Genomic DNA, 19,634 nt, shown 5'->3' with positions numbered 1-19,634 from the left:
CATCAAAAGGTAGAATCTTCCTCTTCTCGTGTAGATTGTGGGTTCGTCATTCGATTTTCAATCGGTACGTTCTAAGACTCAATTCTCAATTTTTGTATATAAAGAATTAATTGAGTAATTAAGTAGATTAAATTGAATAATAAGAAATTACGTTATTGGAATAGCTTAAAAATATATAGAACATTTATAGTCTTTTGTAAATAAATTAGATTGGTTAGTGTGCGGTAATTGCGATAGCGAATATGATTAGTTAACTGATTTAGGATTTTAGAATAACGTAATTGCAAATTAGTTTAGAACATTGCCAAATAAATTACATGAGCTATAATTATAATAGGGAGGTTTGATATTGAGATAAGAATTCCTAACTAATATTTATGTAAGTTAATTTAGGAATTTTAATAAATATTGTTAGGAGAAGTTATAATTTAAAGTAAATAGTTATAGGGCACTTAACACTATTATTGAATCACGCTTGGAGGTTAATTAGTTGAAATTATTAAGTATATATATGTAAGTGTGATGGATGATATATGTAGCTTGAAGTTGATGGGCTGTCTGAATTGATTGATCTAATGATTGAAAAATAAGGTTATGGCGGACAGGTTGAGTTGTTGTGAATTGCCCGACGGATGGGCTGCGTACATTGATTAATAAATATATAATATTATTGTGATATTTAAACAGATAGGAAGGTAATCCTATTTTTAGGGGAGATGCTGCCGAAATTTCAATAGAGTCTAGACTAATTTTAATTAATAACATAATTAATAAGTTTATTTAGATTAATTCTATAACTTAATACATAATAAATGGAGTGCTCTAATTGTTTTATTATTATCATCATTATTCATTTAATTATTCAATTACTTATTTATTTTCATCATTATTGTTTATTATTATTATTTATTTTATCGTTGTCGTTTATTGTTGATATTATTTATTTATTTATTTATTTGCATTTGAGTATGAATGTCTAATTGAGCATTGCATTTCAATGTTTAACTGATCAATATGTCTATATATAATTGCAATACTTAATTAATTGTGTTGTGATATTGTTGTGCTTTGTTTGTGTGGAATTGGGATGAAGTGGGTCACCATGGGTTTGTGAGGACGGTCGATAAAGCATGGATCCTGATTATGATGAATTATGAAATTGGACCGTCGGCCGGGAAAATGGGAGATCGGCGCCCCCGTGTGCACCTACCGTTACCGTTACCGTAAACCACAGGTTGGTCTCTTTATTGGGCGCACCTGATAATCTAGATTTGATCACAGCCCGCAGGGTGGCCTCCTGTTGTGAGCGCCTGATGATCTAGATTTGATGGAGACGATTGGGTTACCTCATGTTGGTATGGAAAAGAAAAGAGAGAATGGAAAAACAATGAGAGGGCTGGTCAAGTGAGGATTAGACCGGTCAGCCAGAATGGGAGATCGGCTCCCTAGTGCACACGTGAGAGGATGACCCATGTGGGAGGACGGCTCATCGGGGGTTTCGGTGACTCCACTGACTAATTTCCACGTGATGTGATTATATGAAGATGTTTATGATTGTGAGTGCTGGTGATATACCATTTGTGTGACTGGCTGCGTGAGCATATAACTAGTCGGATGACTAGATTGATATGTTTACACATTTGTGTGACTGCGTGTGTTGTGCAATAATTATTACTCCTTAGAAAATTCACATGTCTTGTTTAATTTTTCAGGAAGTAAGTTTCTCTTTAATTCGGTTTAAGCTATGTTTCTTCGCCGCAGGGCTATTAAGAAGTTTTCCTAGTTCCATAATTATTTTGCTATGTAACTATATGTATAAGAAGCTATGTATAACAAACAGTTAGTGACTCCGCAGTTGTAGAATTTACATACATCTAGTCGTGTAGTAATACAGATGAAGTAATTCTGTTAGCCCATATTAGAAATGTGTTATATTGTAAATGGGGCTCGAACTGTGGAATGTTGAAGATGATAAATTTGGGCCGAGGTATAATAAAATTTTGAGGTATATTTTTCATATTAATATAGGCTGAATGTTTGAAATTTATATTGAGATAATAGATTTTAGTGATTCAGGCTTATTACGGGCCTCAGGGGCCTTAAGCTTACCTGGGCCCTAGTGCCGGTCTAGCCCATGGAAACGGGTCGTGATAAAATAATAGTATATTTGTAACTAAAGAGTTTACCTCTCTGCTAATGTTTTTTCATTTATTTTCCTTTTTTCATCATCTCTGTTGTTATAAAAATGTATTATGTATTGTCAGACTCTTCAACATTATCCAGGGTAGTACAATCCAACTGCACACATGGGGGAAATGGTATATTATCTCATCATGTAAAGTTCTCAAGGTCATAACACTTTCTAAAGGATAGTAAATGGATTGAACATTAGAGGACAAATTAGAAGGTAGGAGTTGTGATCAAACATATGTAATGAAGTCATGGAAGAGAAACTTTTTTTTTTCCCTGGCAATTTGATATGAAAAACTTAGATTTGAACTGCTATTATATATATGAGGCCATTTGTGAAGGAGTTAAGGAGACCGTTCAAATTGTCAAAAAATTGACTCCAAAATCAAATTTCTTCATATTTGATTATCAAATAGATGTGTAGTAAACTCTATACTAGTTATATCTATAAATATCTGTAATTTCTCATTCTGAAAAATCAATAAACACCTAAACTTTTCATGGATCAATGCATTACCATGCTCAAACGAGTTTAGATCCAAATTACAGGCACATACTCCACCTCAAAAAAAGTTTATCATCATTCCTATTGAATTCAAAAATACTCTCATTTCCATCAATGTTGCAACTCAACTTCTACTCAAGTTTACCTCCATTAATTACCCTTCATGGCATGCTCAATTTCTTACTCTCCTTATTGGTCTTGACCTAACTGGATATATTGATGGCACTTTTTCTTGTCCTTCATCTACCATAGAAATTGAAGCAACCAACAAATTCAATCCAGCCTATACCATTTAGCTTCGTCAAGACAATCTACTTCTTCATACAATTTTGGCTTTAGTTTTTGATTCTTTAATCTCTTTAATTGCAATATCATGCATAGCAAAAGAAGCTTGGAATAAGTTAATCAAACTCTACATTAACAAGTCTCGATCTCGTGTAATGCATCTTAAAGAAAAATTATTCTTTGCTCATGGTTCCAAACCCCTTTCTGATTATCTCCAATCCATCAAATCCAGTTGGTGAACTTACCGTTATAAACACCTCTTTCAAATGATGATATCAGCATTCATGTCTTGAATGGTGTAGGTTCTGAATTCAAAGATTAACCTCAACCATTTCAGCATGTGAATCCCCCATCTCTTTTAAATAACTTCATGAAAAGCTTTATTAATTTTGATATTTTTCTTGAGAAACACAACAACTTAGATAATTGACTCATTAACGCTAATATGACTGAGCCTACCAACCAGCAACAATGCCCACAATCCAATTTTGAACCACGACATGACAATTTTACCATACCCAACAACACCAGCAATTACTCTCGGCCAAAGGGACAGTCATCACGTCTGTTCCAACCTCTGACAACTTGCTTGAGGCCAAGCCCATATAGTTCTTGTACAATGTCTCTTAAAACTTCTCTAGTGATATGTGGAGCTAGTGGAGTTGTGAGATCTTGCCCGAGCATCATTCCAATTAAAGAAATTAAAATGTTCAATTGGACTAGAACTACACGGAAAAAGCTTGTTTAATCGAATTTTCTTTTTTACAAAAGAGTCGCCACCTTCGTTTAATTATTAAAGAAAAACTTATAGAAAATCCAATTTGCCAAAAAAAAATTGTCAAATGGAAAAGTACACTAACTCGAAACCTAAGAATATTTGGGGACTAGATTTTTGGTTTAAGGCAATAAATTGTTTGGCTTAAAACTAAAACGAGAATTATGTGAAAACGATTTTTATGAATAATTAATATAATTTATGAACATATAAATAATGCATGAGCACATAAAAAAAATATTATAAACAAAATCAACAATATTTCATGCACACAAACAAAGCAATTAAATAAATCAAATAAAAATGGGGAGTATTATATCTAGCCTCTCAATAAGATTCTAGAATAATCACACATCTCTTAATAGCAAAAATAAAGCAAAAATAAAATCGGAATTAATTAGCGATCATGCTTAAAATAATTAAGGAATATCAACTCTATCCCCTTTTGTGGAGATTTTAGATTGATAACACTTCTCCTAATGACAACAATAACAATAATCACCAAAATAATAAAAAGATGGTAAAAAAGGAGAAGGGGGAGTTCATGATTGATTTTTGATTTGTAATTAAGAGATATATCTCCAAATCTTCATGCATATCCTTTAGATCCTCATTCAAATTGAAAATCAGAACCATGCAGTTCTGTGGTTGATTTTAGCCTTAATTGATTATATTTTCACAAGTTAGATTTGTGAAGAATAAGCAAAAGAAGATAGATTTAGGGTTTATTCAAGAAATCATACATTCACATTTGTAACTTCAAGGACTGCTTGAACAATATGGCAGAATCTCAATTCCGTCTTCATTCATAAAGGTGGGTCAAAAGAATTAATTTGGAAGTAAGAAATTAATTGATTTAACAAATATTAATTATTTAGGAAGCCAAAAATAAAATTAATTTAGGAATTAATTACTTAATTAATTAATTAAGGGTGGTGAAAGCCTTATTAATTTAAAGAAAATTAATTAGAAAAAGGAAAACTTAGATTGCAAAAAAGATTGCAAATAGAGAGAAGGAGAGATTTTCAAGTGTCAAGATAGCTAGAAAATTAAAGTATGTGAGAATGAGGCATAAAGGGGGAAATGGGGTCAAATTTGTCAAAATACTGAGTCAAAATGTAGTCCAATGAGAAAGTGACATGTGGGGAGCATTTGGCAAGTTACACTTTGGTCCCTGACAAATCACACTTCGGTTCTAAAAATACGATTTGATCACTAAAATATCTAAAAGTTTGAATTAAGTCCCAAAAACTTCAATTAAATCCTAAAATGCAATTTTTCTAGAATTTGACTTTCTAATTTTCTGATTAGAGTTTTGAGACTTCATTGTTGTTAAGTCGGATAGTTTCTAACGTCATTTGAATTATTTAAAAATACTTACCGTTATGATCAAAATAATGAACAAATGTCACTTTTAATTTTTTAGGATTTATTCTAATTCCTGACCGATTAAATATTAATTTGAACTGCACATTTTTTAATTTCTTTCTAATATTATAATGGTATAAAAGTACATGCTCACAGGAGTATGGTCACGTGCAACTTGTTGACTGAGGAAGTAGAAACTATTGGTGAGACGTAGGGAACGAAAGGGAAGACAACTGCTCTAAGGCCTGATTGCCTCCAAACCTATTGTTACCTATGGAACTTGAGACATTCAATGCACTTCAGCTTCATACACACTAAGGTGAGTTACAGGATTTGTGTTGTTATTTATGGATTTGAGGTAAAACCTAGGGCCATTAGTAGGGTCATTGGATTAAAGCGATGACCTCTGTCGGCGTGTCAGCCGCTCTTCCCTCCTACGAGAAGGTTAGTACCTCTCTTCAGCATGAGAAAAACTATTGCCTCTGAGGGACTTTGAGGCAACTGCCCCTGAATTTTTTATTGTTTCTTGACATAGAATCAGTTTCTTCATTACTAGGGATATACTTGTTGAAAATGGATGCATAGAGAATTGTTGGATATTAGATTTCTCCAATATGGCTTTTTATCATTGAAGTGAAACACTCTAATGTTGTCTTGTCTCTCGTCTCCCTCTGGTTCACCAAGATTTTTCTCAAAACTTCAGTGATAGAGAAAGTATTAGTTTCATAAAGAGTTAATACAGTAACCATCTTACCTTGCTCCTAGTTTGGAACATCAACAGTGAAATGAAAAATATCATGCCCAACAATATAAATCTCATTCAAGGTCAAGATCAAGATCAAGATTTCTCCTTGGCAAAAAGTAGTTCTAGATTATCTTAAAATGATTAATCATACACAATGAGGTTAAAAATATGATCTAAGGATCCAAATTAAACCGTATCGAGGAGCTAACACACCAATTTCTGCCCTACTATTTTCTACAACATTTTCATTGCTCACGTAAAACACTGGATACAGGGAGTACAAAGGCAAAACATGAGTTCAACTATTCTCATGGAATTACCTTACCTTTCTGCAAATACTGCAGCACACGAAACAGGAAGCTAAATGACCCTAGTTGAAAGACATGAGAATGCAGACATCGGTCACTCTACACGAATATCACTTCAAACTTTGCACATGGATTGATTTCCAAGTGGTTCTGGAAATCAGCATCCCCGAATTTGAATGTATATAAAGCTTGCCTCTGCGTCATGCCTACAGGATATATTCTGTAGACTTTATAGTCATCTCCTCCTCTTATGCTTTGAGGTCTTTCCTCCTTCCAAATGGGTACATGTTTCATGGCCTTGAACTTCTTGTGCACTTCAGACTCCAGGGCATTTAGGGTCAAATTCCCAGACCTGCACACCATAGTTCTTATTAATTAATGCTTTCATAAAACAGAAGCATCCACCATCTCAACACTAGAGTGATATAAACTCATTAAACTCCATTAACCACAATGTCATGTCTACTGTACCAATCTAGACAGCAGAGGAGAAAAAACGTAAAACAGAAACACCAGCAATGACAAAGAGGCAGCAAAACTAATCAAAAGAAAACATTTAAGTACCCACATCATAGAATGAAGCAGATGCAATAGTGACTTCGGACTTGCCTAGTTTTCTTTTATGGAAAATCTATTTTAGAGTCCTTAAACATATCACGTTTTGTCTATTGGGCCCCTGAACTTTTATTTCCCTACATTGAGCCATCTACCCTTGTTTTTTTTTTTAACATTGGGTCCTATAAGTTACCAGAAATCTAATAATGGTAATTTACAAATTACTATATAAACTTGCATCGTCTTTCAAACATTTTGAGAAGCTCAAGACACTGAAATGAGTTTTTTTTATGGCTTCAATAATTTCCGTAGTGCAAAAGTAGAACAATGTTTTTGAGTGTTTATAACCGTTGTTTAAGAATTTCTAATCAATTATTATTTTTGCACATTTAATTTTTCTTTAATGACCCTCAATGTGGGGAGAAAATAAAAGTGTGAAGGTTCAATTTGGAGAAATGAATATGAGGATCTAATGGACAAAACACGAAAAAGTTTAAGAGTCATAGAATGTTTTTGTTTTTCTTCTTTTACCATTTAATAATAACTTTATTTATCAAGGACATGCACATCTGCCAAAGCACATGTATACACAAATATGATGCAATTTTTTGATTCTGATACTAGTGACACCAATGAGATTACCTCAAGAAAATGGAAACCATCTCAAACCTTCCTCTTTCTCTTACATATAAATGATACACAGTCACTGGCCCTCTGGTGCACTTGCAGGGGCGTTTCTTAAATCCTGGGCTATGTTCTTCTTTCTCCCGAATCATAGTTGCCAAGTGAATGCAAAGACGACAGGATGAGTGTACAGCTGCCATATCAACTAGAGCCTTGAAAGAATCAGAGGGGCCCTCATACTTCCACCTGATTAATGGACATATCTTCATAAGGGAAAATTGGAAAATAACAAATAATATCTCCACAACATAAACCCCAAAGATAGTAATTCCAATTAAATCAACCATCGGATCATATCAGAATTTTTTCTGATCACACTGAATTCTACCTTAATGATCGATTATATGCATCAGGATTTTCCGCAAGGTATTTCATAGATTTCGCAACCGAATCAACATCTTCTAGCTTCCCAATATGTAAAACCGAATCAGGTGCAGGAGCAAAATCTTGAATATTTGGAGCACCAATAACCACAGGAATAGTACCTGAAATGATTTTGATTGCCATTTCAGTTATCTCTTGATCTTTTAAAAATTCACAATGTTCTTAAGCATCTCATTAACTCTATCCCATTCATTCCATACATCATATCCTGCTTGGGAGAAATTATACATATTTCAAACAAATATTTATAAACCTGTAAAGTGAAAACTAAAGAATGTGCTAAAATTGATTAAGCAGAACTTGTAATTCTCACATTTAACAAAACTATATGGCATAAATGTGGGTGGGGTGTGAGACAGAGAGAGAGAGGTAGTTCTCATACCAGCAACAAGAGATTGGAAGAATTTTTCAGTAACATAATCCTCCTCATTTGAGTTCTCAAAAGCCAAGCTAAATTTATAGTGTTTCAAAGTCTCTAATTTGTCCACTGCAAAAGAGGTACTGTATTATCATGTGTAAATCCAGCAAAACAAATATACAAAATATAAATGATGCTATATGGTATCATTATCAAAATTAAGGAATTAACTTATAATATCTTGAACATCACTTGTTTTATGTCATATAGAAAAACAGAAATCCCAAGGAACAGCATATCCAAAGGTGGCCAAGTCGCACATCAAGGCATAACCTAGTAGCAAGTGTATGTACGACCTGGTAATAGATCCAGGTTCAAATTCCTCTCCTAATACTCAAAAAAAAAAAAAAAAAAAGGTGGCCAAGTCGATCTGGATCACTTTTGTATCCAAGGCTTAAGGAAAAATAATATTTTTATACCCAAGACATCCATAGGATAGATTTGCAGAGATACAAGTGTCAAATCAAGAAAATGCATTCTTATGAAGAGTAAACAGCTACTCATTGATTCCATAATTGAAACCAAGATTGTCTATCCATATGCACAATAGATTGGTGACTGCAGATGATACAGAATATTAAGCAAATCCAAGTTACACAAATTATGTGAAATATGAAATATATGGTAGCAGTTTAGACCTTCTAAGAAGTTGTCAAAGAACCAATCAGAATACTTGTAGTTCTAGAAGGAGAAATGGATAACAGATGATTGAATGCAGCAGGGAAGGAGAAGAATGATAAAATTATAATAAATAACTATTTTTTGAAAAAAAGTGAAGGACATTAAGTCCTCATATGACAAACAAGAATAAGAAACCATCCGATAGCCCACTATATCTAACCAACAAAATGTCAACCAAACCTCTAAGGCACATGCCTATGAACATGGAAAAGCACTGGAGAGATAAAGCCAACTTGTTGGCTGCCTGAGGTACAAATATCATGTACTCTAGTACACTTCTGCTTTGAGAAATTTGATGTGATGCTATTTACTTTTGAAAAATGAAACTTTTATCCATCACATTACAAGTTAAATATGGCATAGATCATTCACACCAATTACCTAGCAGAGAAGATTCGTAGTCCAATAGCAAGGAAAACTCACTAGTCTAACGTGCAAATGTGAATAAAACTCCATCTTTAGCAAAGAGAATATGCAGCATAGTGATGTGCACAGGACTATGGGAATTCTGACCCATCCCTGAAAATTCCCGTATTTTCTGTCCAAAGAAAAACCCAATATTAATTTAATAGTCTTATCTCATATTCTGTCTTGAAAGTAATTTTGGAACAGGATTAGTTCTTTGATTAGAACCAATCTGTATAGACCCAAATTTTGTCCCATCCCGAAAATAAGGTAATTCTCGTCTCATTTTTTTTCTAAAATTCTAGGTGTATCCTATCTTCAAAGTAATTTTGGAACGGGATTGGTTCTTTGGTTAGAACCGATTTGTACTAACCCAAATTTTGTCTCATCCCAAAAATGGGGTAATTCCCATCTCATTTTTTTCTAAAGTTCTAGGGGATATCTCTCTCCTTTTTTTTATGAATTTCAAATCATGTCCATGAAAATCACTTTCATTCTTTTTATTTATTTTTTTTTATGACACTAATCATGCTAAGCTAATAATAATATAAAATAAATAAATGTGGTTAGCTAATAATAATATAAAAAAAATAAACGTGGTTTTTCTAAATATAAAATGGATCAATTAATTAAATAAAATTTTTCAACATAGATTTATCTCTATTTTTCTTTTATATTTGATAATTAAATCTTTCTAAATAAATGTTTGTTACATAAAAAAATGGAAAGATTAGTCCATATAAAAGAAAACATTAACTATAATCTAACGACTAGTTATGCATAATGCTCTTATTTTATTTTTAAGATGACATTGTGGATTATATCGGGTATCAAAATTTGAACCAGCTTAAAAATAATAGTAACAAAAACAATAAAAGTTAAAATTCATAAGACTTATATAAAACTAAATTGTATTGAGTCTTAGAATTATTTTGTTTTATCATTCTTGATGCATTTATTAACTAGAAAGTAACAATTAATAAATCTTCTATTATGGTTTTAGTAGTAGATCAATAATTGAATCATTTGGCTTTATTCATTTTTTATTCACATTTCTGTTACTGAATTTTGTTTGATTGTAATTGATAATCAATGCAATTTTATATTTTTGGTACAAAAAAACAATTTAATATCCTGATTGATTCTAGACTGGCCCATTCCGTTCCATCTCATAGACCCAAATTCTCGTCCAGTCCGTTCCAAACAATGGGACGAAATGGTACAGGACCACATACCTATTGGGGCAGGACCAGAATTCCATTCTTTAATTCCCGATAGATTGGGACAGCAATGGGAATTATGTAAGTCCAAGACTCAGAGCCAGAAACTAAATGGATTTTTTCATTCTAAGCATCAAAAGAACATGAAATATATCAGTTTCATCCTTTCCAAATATTTTCACATACGATAACCAACAGATGCACATTTGTCCAAGAACCATCACTTTGTTTGCCTACTCACAAGGTTGAAACTTTCAAGTAACAAATGGAAACTATAATATGCGGGCATAGTTACAGCCCCTCACCACATTTATAGCAATATAACAAATTAACAATGAACAGCCAATATTGGCAATCAGATCAGCACTTCAAGGCAAGTTGTTACAGATAAAACTAAAGTTTGGGTAGCAGGATGGGGAATGTTGTGAACTGAGACAGCAATTTAAGTATATGCCTATGCAAAAGATAAAACTAAAGAAGGAAGACACGCTAACCTCTTCCATCACGATTCCGATGGCAACTACCATAAGAATCTATAGAGACTTTTGCCTTTTCAAGTGCCTCAAGAGCTTGCAAGCGGAAGTTGCGTGCACCACAGTTAGATATGAAAGCAGCTGCAAGTGCTTTTTCAGTCTTTGGTTGCAGTGTTGCCATGATATCATACTCAGCCCAGGAAAAATATCCGACTGGCACATCTGATGAGAGACTAGTTGTCATCACAACTTTGTAACCCCTCCTATTCCGAAAGAAAATTCAAAACATCAATTTTCCTCCAACTTTACATGAAAATTAATGTATCAGTTTCCTAAGCAGGGAAAGATTCTAGTCCGTGCATATTTAACAGAAAAGAACAGAAATGCAAACAAGAATAATGGCATATTAGTTATTTTCAACTTCTGGGTAAATATGCAGATATGTTGCACTAGAGAACTAGCATTCCAGACAGTAAGTTCCTGTGGAAAAACAGATTATCAATTCATTATGGATCCCAAGTCTTCTTCATGATGGTCAGTCAAGGGCCAGTGCCTTATGGTACTGTAAAAGTAATCCTGCATTTTAAGCATTCTTTAGACACATATCATACATTCTTGATGTACTCTACTACCGTCTCCTCTATATTTCATAGATCAAGCAGAGAAGAAAAACTTCAAACAAAACAAAAAAAAAAAAAATCAAAATTCTAATATTATTTTCATTGCATTTCCAAAATCTTTTTGGGTCCATAACAAATGAAAATAATCTGACACCATGCAAATAATCCTATCTTTACATTGATACTTTAGTTTGTCCTAGTAAATTTTACACACATTTTAACTAAATAGTTGGGCTAAATTCAGAACAGTGTTCCCGAAATTAATGATCCAACTCTTTCCACGCCACAACAGAGATTGTGATTCATTTGCAACTACAACTACTGAACTTTAGAGGAGTTTATCTAAGTACACGGCAATTTTGATTATTATTATTATGCTTATTTGACTACAGAGTCATGGTTCTGGTTTCTCAGTTACAAGAACAAATAAGACAGAACAGATAGCTGAGTACCCATCTTTTTTCCTCAAACAATGTACATTGACATGTAACTCTTTTCATTATATATATATATATATATCCTGAATTAAAGTGAACTTTAATGCCAGTGATTCATACAGCAAGCAGCTTGCAAGGATATAAGAACTCTGGACAGAGACAACATTTTTTTCAGAATGCAATCAAGTTTCTTTCTTATTGATTGTGCTTACCCACCGTCGTGCCTGAGCTAGATTGTTCTCATAATAATAGGAAGCCGATTCCATTGATCGGAGCACACTTGGTATTCCACCTTCACCAGGTGAGCCAAAAACAGCATCAGCAGGTTTACTGGGTTCAAAGATAAAATGGCAGCCCACAGCACAAGTCCTCCTTTCCTGCATGGAATTGTCCACAAGCACATAAAATAAATACTGAAAAATCAATAAATTTTTGGATAATTTTCAAGATTTCATTCAAAAGTTAGGCTTGTACATATCATTAAAGCATGAGAAAGAATTGGTAAAATATCACCTGAAAAATTAATAGGAGAATAATATGAGTAGTGGAGGACACCATTATCCTTTAAAAGATTAAAATCATAATATGAATAAGCAAGGTGAAAGGTCTTGCGAGGATCAATTTTTCTCTCCCTCTTCTGAAAAACTAATTCATGGAGTTACAATTTTATGTATAAGAGAAGATAGGTTTAAAATCTTCAAGGCATACATGAGCTAAACAATGTCAACCACAAGCTTATCAATCTTTCATGTATGAAGCATTCCTAATGTGCTAAGGGGCAAATGAAGTTTAAAATCAGGCCCCCAGTATAGTCAACCTCTACTCTGAGAAATGGAGCACACTAGTAAAATTAGCAGGAAGCCAAAATTCCCTTAGCATAAGTTGAGCTAATAATTTTATAACTTAAGAATTAGGCAATTCTATCAACAGAATTTCCACTTTCTTCTTGCTCCAAATCCATCTTTTCAGGCACAGTAAAAACAAGAACAATGTGTGAAGAAAGAACCATTCAATGGAAAGATCAACACAACTAAACCTTGACGCCAAAAAAAAAAAAAAAAAAAACGTGGCTGGCTACATAAATTGCCTCACTCCATTGCTGCCTCTAGAGTCAATAATCAGATAACCAAAAATATTGTCAAGACTAAATCTTTTCAGCTACAAAGAGTTAGCTGTATGATCATACAAATACAAAGATCTAACAGACAGCTAACCGTAAATGAGCAGCTCAAAGTATGCTCTACCAAACAAATAGAATGGTTTAGTTCGATGTGTCCATTCTGTCAAGTTCCGTTCTACCAAGGAACAAAACGGAGAACTTATACAAATTCCTTCATGCCATATAATTATCAACCAAATTCATGTAAATAGTCCTTAATCCTTAAAACTAATTGGAAATTGTTTTTCTCTGATTATCTAGTGTTAATAATAGTTGAGAAGAGTCTTGGAAATGAAAGTATCAATACGGGATTGGTCTTAATATTTTCACTGGTCTATAAACCGAACAAAGCTAACCATACAAAAGGCAAGCTGGAAACACAATCCTAATTAGTCATACAAAGAAACTCGAACTAAAAACAAACCAAAAATCAAAAACAGCTGTAAAAAACCTGCTCAGCACCCATCACCAAGATGGGATCTTTATCAAAATCCCTTGAGTAAACGACAGTATCTTGTTTCTCTAACCACTCTTCACAACTGTCCGATTCCAAATTGCTTTCATTATTTTGAACATTAACCAAATCCTTCTGTCTAAAATCCTCACTCTCCAATGCCAAACCTGAATCATGCGACCTAGAAAACAATCTATCAGTCCAATCCATTAAAGCTGCATTGTTAGCCATATCAAGACGACCCAAAAAGGCGATCTCTGCTGTAACCACAAGAACAACAAAAACTGGCAAAAAATTAGACCATTTTTTCTTAGGAACCGAAGCTGAAGAAGCAGATGGAGATGTTAACCCATCTGGTATAGGTAATCCAACTTCTTGGTTTATAGTTCCAGTTCTTGACCCTCTTAAATTTGACAAAACACCCATCAAGATAAACTCTACTTTTTCCTAATCACTTCTCTTTCTCGGGAAAATTGGGCGAGAAAGAGAAAGGAAATGAGAGAAAATTTTAATAAAAATGTAGAATCTGTTGAATTGAGTTTAGATTAAATATGTTAGTGAACCATTTTTTGGATTATAAAGAGAAAAAGAAGAGAATGGTTGGTTGGGGTTTTTGAGGTATTGTGGTTTTATAAAAGAAGAAGATAGTTTGATTAGTTAGAGAGACTTTCCTTTTGGAGTTATATACAGAGTCAATGGAGGAAAAGGAAAAATATCCAAAATTTGTTTTTTTTTAAATGAAAATATTCAAAATTTAAAGCACAACAAGCTTTGTTTTTGTGAGCAATGCTTTCTGTGCACAGTGTAAATCTAAATGATACTCCCTTTGTCATTTCATGTGTGTTAAGACTTAGAAAATCATTTAATAGATATAAATTATAATAAATTATCGAGTAAATTGATTATATTATTTGTAGCATGTCTGAGTTGTAATAAATTATTGAGTAACTAACAGAAAAAATAATTTATTATTTGTGAAGTCAACGAATGTGACAAGGATTTGAGAAATTGGGAATTAAGTATACATGGAATGCAGGAGAATAAATTTATTTAATTGCAGACATAATTTGTTTATAAATAAATCTTTACATTTAATATGAAAATTGTATTTTTCAAAAACAATTTTTCTGAAAATTATTTCCTCAACTTTTCCACGTTTATGATGCATAGAACATTGATAAATTTGAAATTTATTATATTTTTATATTATTGGTAGCCGCCATTAGATCACCAATTACCACCAACCTATTAATTCAACAACTGCTACTAATATAGAGACCACAAATGCAGTTAAGCCTTCCTGCTCAATTTTTATTACTTGAACAAACTATTTTCTCCTATTAACTGATTAAAGATCGAATCCATGATTTAAACCATCATGATCAATCTCTCAAGTGTTTTTATCATTGAACTAACCGTAATCGGATTATTTTGTATCGATGAATTTAAAGATGTAAAATGTTTTAAAAGTATATAAAATTTATTATCTAATAGAAAAATAATAATAAATAAAATATGCCCCTAAATAAAACTCATTTTTAACAAAGAAATTTCTTACTTAAACCAACAACATAATATAAATTTGAAAATATATAACATATAAAATATTTAATTTTTTAATTTCTTTTTATGAAAAAGTAACGCAATCTATATCTATATATATAATCCTGAATAAAAAAAATTTTCAAAAACCTTACTTGTTCACTCTCTCCTTTGAGTATTTCCTTTTTTCTTGTTTCACAAATTTTCTAAATTTTTAATTAATTTTTAAACATTTCTTTTCCTATATCCAATTTAATATATATCTATATCTAAAATTTTAAATATTTGATTCTTTAAAATTTTTGAATTTTGAAATTGAAACTTTTAACACCTTTGAATTTTTTTTTCTTATATATACACCTATACTATTTATATATACCTTCATATTAATCAGTTCCAGTTATTTTCTTTAATGGTAGTTTTTTTTTTTTTTTTTTTTGCTGTTTTTCGATTATCGGAGTTTTGATTGTGTTTTCTTTATTTATTTTATATCATTGCCTTTCTTCTTTGATTAATGTAATGTTAACTCTTTATTCTCTTTTTTTTCTTCTTTATGATCTTCTTTTCTTGTGCATCCCGTGATTTCTCTTATCTTTAATCTTTATTTACTTAATAATATTTTCTTTGTCGTCTAGCATATGTGTCGTATATGTGTAGTTGTACGTATGAGAAATATCATGTTGATGGAGATGAATGGAAAGAAAAGCTAAATATAAATTGATTTATGTATTTTTTTTAACATGTATTATATTTTTAGTAAATTGTATAAAACTGTAAATTTTTTAATTTATTACTTCATATTCATCTATATATATATATATATATATATATATATATATATATATATATATATATATATATATATATATATAGATGAATATGAAGTAATAAATTAAAAAATTTACAGTTTTATACAATTTATTTAAATCTATTTAAATCTAAATCATATATAATAATTACAACTGTCCGATTTAATTCATTTATAATAATATGTATGTATTGCATTTTAAAGTACGATACGTGGCATTGTTATACCAAGAAGATGACTAATAAATAGTCCTTTGGACCAGTAGCCCGCACTTCTGGGTTTCCAGCCGATATATCAATACTTATAATTTATAAATCAATTTGTAAATATATATATATATATATATATATATATATATATATATATATATATAATAAACATGCAAAACAAGTTTCTGATGTGGAAGATCAGACTAGGCTGCATCCACAGAGCATACTTATAAGCAACAGACAACACAATAAACAATTTATTTAATATTTATCAATTAACTCAACCAGTTTTAATAAATTTTATTTTAATTAAGGTTGAGGTTCCTGCAACCTTAGCCTGGGATTCCTAGAACTAAGTCAGAGTGTGGAGGGAGAAGAGAAAGGTGCCGTAAATACGGACTTAGAAAGTAGCAGTTTATAAATTTAAACAAACAATTTTATTTAAATACAAATATTAAAATACGATTTATACTTACAAGTATGTTGTTTTACAAACAGACTTTGAACTTGGAATGCTTACAAAAGAACTTGAGAATGGAGAGAGGAATAGGAGAGTTGAGAGTATTACAATGTTATACTTAAGTTAGCCCCCCTTTCCACAAAAGAATAGGCTCCCTTTAAATAGAAACAAAAGAATCTTTTACTATTTAACTTTTACTATTCATGAATAGTATTTGGTCTGCCACCGAATCTTGAACAGTGTTGACTTTTTACTGTAGATGAACAGTGGGATGTCTGCCACAGAATCTTGACTTTTACTGTTGACTTTTTACTGTAGATGAACAGTGGGTTGTCTGCCACCGAATCTTGACTTTTACTGTTGAAATAGTACTTTGGCTTTTCCTGTAGAAACAGTAGTTTGGCCTTTACTGTTGGATGGTGAAATAAGGTTCCACCTGCCTTGTTTTATATGGAGTCCGAACAAGATGAGGATAATGATAATCCTTTCTTTACTTTTCTTTTTATCTTGTCGGCTTTCTTTTTCTTTTTCTTTATTTTTTCTTTTCTTTCTTTTTCTTTAGCTTTAGCTTTACTTTTAATTTTTACAATAGATAAGGATTCATCACTATCTTCAGAGGATGAGTTGGAGGTATCCGAGGAAGATGATGATATTTTACCTTTGCCTTTATGAGCTGTCTCGGTCGATGATTGACTTGAAGACGCTGCTTGAATTTTACTGGATGAAAGTTTTACCTGTGGATCTGAACTGGTAGAAAGTAATTGGAACATTTCTTCACAGATCAGTTTATACTCCTCAGGAGTTTTTGCTGTAGCTAACCTGGCTTGACACTTAGCTTTTTGAATCCTAAAATCAGGGTTTTCTGGTAAAGCAAGTGTTTTAGCATAAGTTAAGGTTTTAAGGGATGATGAACTGCCTTTTTACTGGTGATCCATTGACTGATTTTAAGTTGGGTAGTGGAGTTTTTGAATGATCCCCACCATTTTATCTTGTGACATTTTACTATCATTGGTATTTGAGTACCAGGAATATACTGATAATCAAAAAACCATTGGTATACCCATGGTGTGAAGAAGGTCATACTATAGTACATCAACGATGGTATATGGGCTTCTTCAGGAGTAGGTTTATAATTGGTTTTAAAATAGTGATATAATGAAAGGATTTCTGGGGTAATAATATCTTCAGAAATTCCTCTTGATTGCCACCACTTTTTAAACCAATTGGGGATTTTTAAATCTTTACGAATATTTTGGTCAAAATAAATTAACCAAGAATGAGTATGAGTTGGGTTTTGAATACAAAAAACCTTTTCCCATGCCTTTTTATAATCAAAATAATTATAAGTAGGATGATAGTTAGAAAGAGGTTTTAAATCTAACAGGAGTATATAAAGAAAATACGGGCCAATCCTTAGGATGGATGACGCGTTTTATTTGAAGAGAAGAGTATGAAATAACTGTTTTATGTTGAGTATCAAACGTATGTTTGATTTTTACTGAACCAGTATCTACTAAAATACTATGGTAGTATTCCTGAGGTTTTGAAGGGTCCGTTGGGACAAAATACCAATGCTCAGGATAATATTTGTGAATAACTTGCCAAGGATTGATGTCAGTATACCCATCCTCAACTTCAATTTCATAATCATATACATTTTTTACAAACCATTTATGTATACTAGAAGTAAATGATAATTGGCTTTTTGGCAAAGCCACAGCCTTTAACGGGTTTGATAACTCTTTACCGTCTACCGTTTGAGACGGAGTAGCCGTATCATCAGCGGATACGATCGCTTTAGGTTGAGAACTCATACCTGGATCCTCTGTGGAAGAGGATGCTATACTTTGTAGTGCCTTTACTATTTCTGGAGATTTACTAAGTTCTTCAATCCATTGTTGAAGGTTTTTAGTGGGGTCTGGTTTACTGGTAAGGGTTTTATTAAGGTCTTCGGAGTGCTCAGAAAGAGCTTTAGTGGGAGAATCAGATTCATTTAAGGGTTTCTTCCCCTTATCTTTCTTCTTTCCCATCGTTCTGTAAGAATTCTCTAGTTAGAAAGTCTGGAATATTATTATTATTACCTTTAATAAATTCAATATCAAATTCAAATATACTAAGAACCGCTTGCCATCTAGCAAAGATTTGCTTAGAAGCAAGGTTTTTAACATCTTTTTGCAAAACATCTTTTGCAGATTTACAATCAATTCTAAGTAAAAATTTTTGGTTTAATAAATCAGATTGAAATTTATTGATACAAATTACTATACTTAATATCTCCTTTTTAATAGTAGAGTAATTTAATTGAGTTTTGTTCCAATGACCAGATGTATACTGAATTATACGTTCTTTACCATTAATGACTTGTTTTAAGATACCACTGTATCCAACATTTGAAGCATCAGTTTCAACTATTTTAAATGCTGTTGGATTAGGGATATAAAGATATGGGATTTCTTTTACCAAAGCCTTTATCTTTTTGACTAACTGTGTATGTTGGGCTGTCCATGGGCCAACATTTTTCTTAAGCCTATCATGTAAGGGCTTAATCATACAATTTAGGTTTGGGTAAAAATCTATTACATAATTTAAGCATCCAAGGAAACGTTGGAGTTGGGTTTTATTAGTTATTTCGTCAAGGAATTTAGACCCAAAAACCATAGTTCTTTCTATAGGCTGGATAATACCCTGTTCTATATAATGACCCAAAAACCTAACTTTTGTTTTAAATAAGTCCATTTTCGTTTTACTAAGTGCTAAACCATTTTTTTCAATAACCATGCAAAAGGTTTTTAAGTGTTTAAAATGGTTTTCAAGGGTTTGACTAAAAATTAATACATCATCAATATAAACTATACAAAACGTTGAATATGGATTAAAAATGTCATTCATTATTCTTTGGAATTCTGAAGGAGCATTTTTTAATCCAAATGGCATTACATTCCATTCGTA

At 32.1% G+C, this 19,634-nt stretch overlaps 1 protein-coding gene across 1 annotated transcript; it reads right to left on the bottom strand.

Moving 5' to 3' along the window:
* Positions 1–5,967: 5,967 nt before the first annotated feature.
* Positions 5,968–14,324, bottom strand: FUT11 (fucosyltransferase 11). Its single transcript, XM_012211480.4, has 7 exons — positions 13,664–14,324; positions 12,270–12,430; positions 11,018–11,259; positions 8,182–8,286; positions 7,744–7,900; positions 7,374–7,601; positions 5,968–6,528 (listed from the first exon to the last, which is right to left on the bottom strand). The coding sequence occupies exons 1-7, from the start codon at positions 14,090–14,092 to the stop codon at positions 6,276–6,278; spliced, it is 1,575 nt and encodes a 524-aa protein (XP_012066870.1). The 5' UTR covers positions 14,093–14,324; the 3' UTR covers positions 5,968–6,275.
* Positions 14,325–19,634: the final 5,310 nt, after the last annotated feature.

This window comes from Jatropha curcas, chromosome 6, assembly GCF_041381405.1.
Source record: "Jatropha curcas cultivar XTBG-Jc1 chromosome 6, XTBG_Jcur_1.0, whole genome shotgun sequence".
Classification (NCBI taxonomy): domain Eukaryota; kingdom Viridiplantae; phylum Streptophyta; class Magnoliopsida; order Malpighiales; family Euphorbiaceae; genus Jatropha; species Jatropha curcas.
The sequence above is the reverse complement of the archived record's forward strand: the minus strand, read 5'-3'. Positions and strand labels throughout refer to the sequence as shown.

What these genes read in the sequence shown, in the direction of transcription:
- FUT11 (XM_012211480.4), bottom strand. Translation starts at nt 14,092, where the DNA reads ATGGGTGTTTTGTCAAATTTAAGAGGGTCAAGAACTGGAACTATAAAC. An exon ending in AATCTAGCTCAGGCACGACG is followed by an intron (nt 11,260 to 12,269) that starts GTGGGTAAGCAC and finishes CTTTCGGAATAG; the next exon opens with GAGGGGTTACAAAGTTGTGA. An exon ending in ATGGTTTCCATTTTCTTGAG is followed by an intron (nt 6,529 to 7,373) that starts GTAATCTCATTG and finishes TATGGTGTGCAG; the next exon opens with GTCTGGGAATTTGACCCTAA.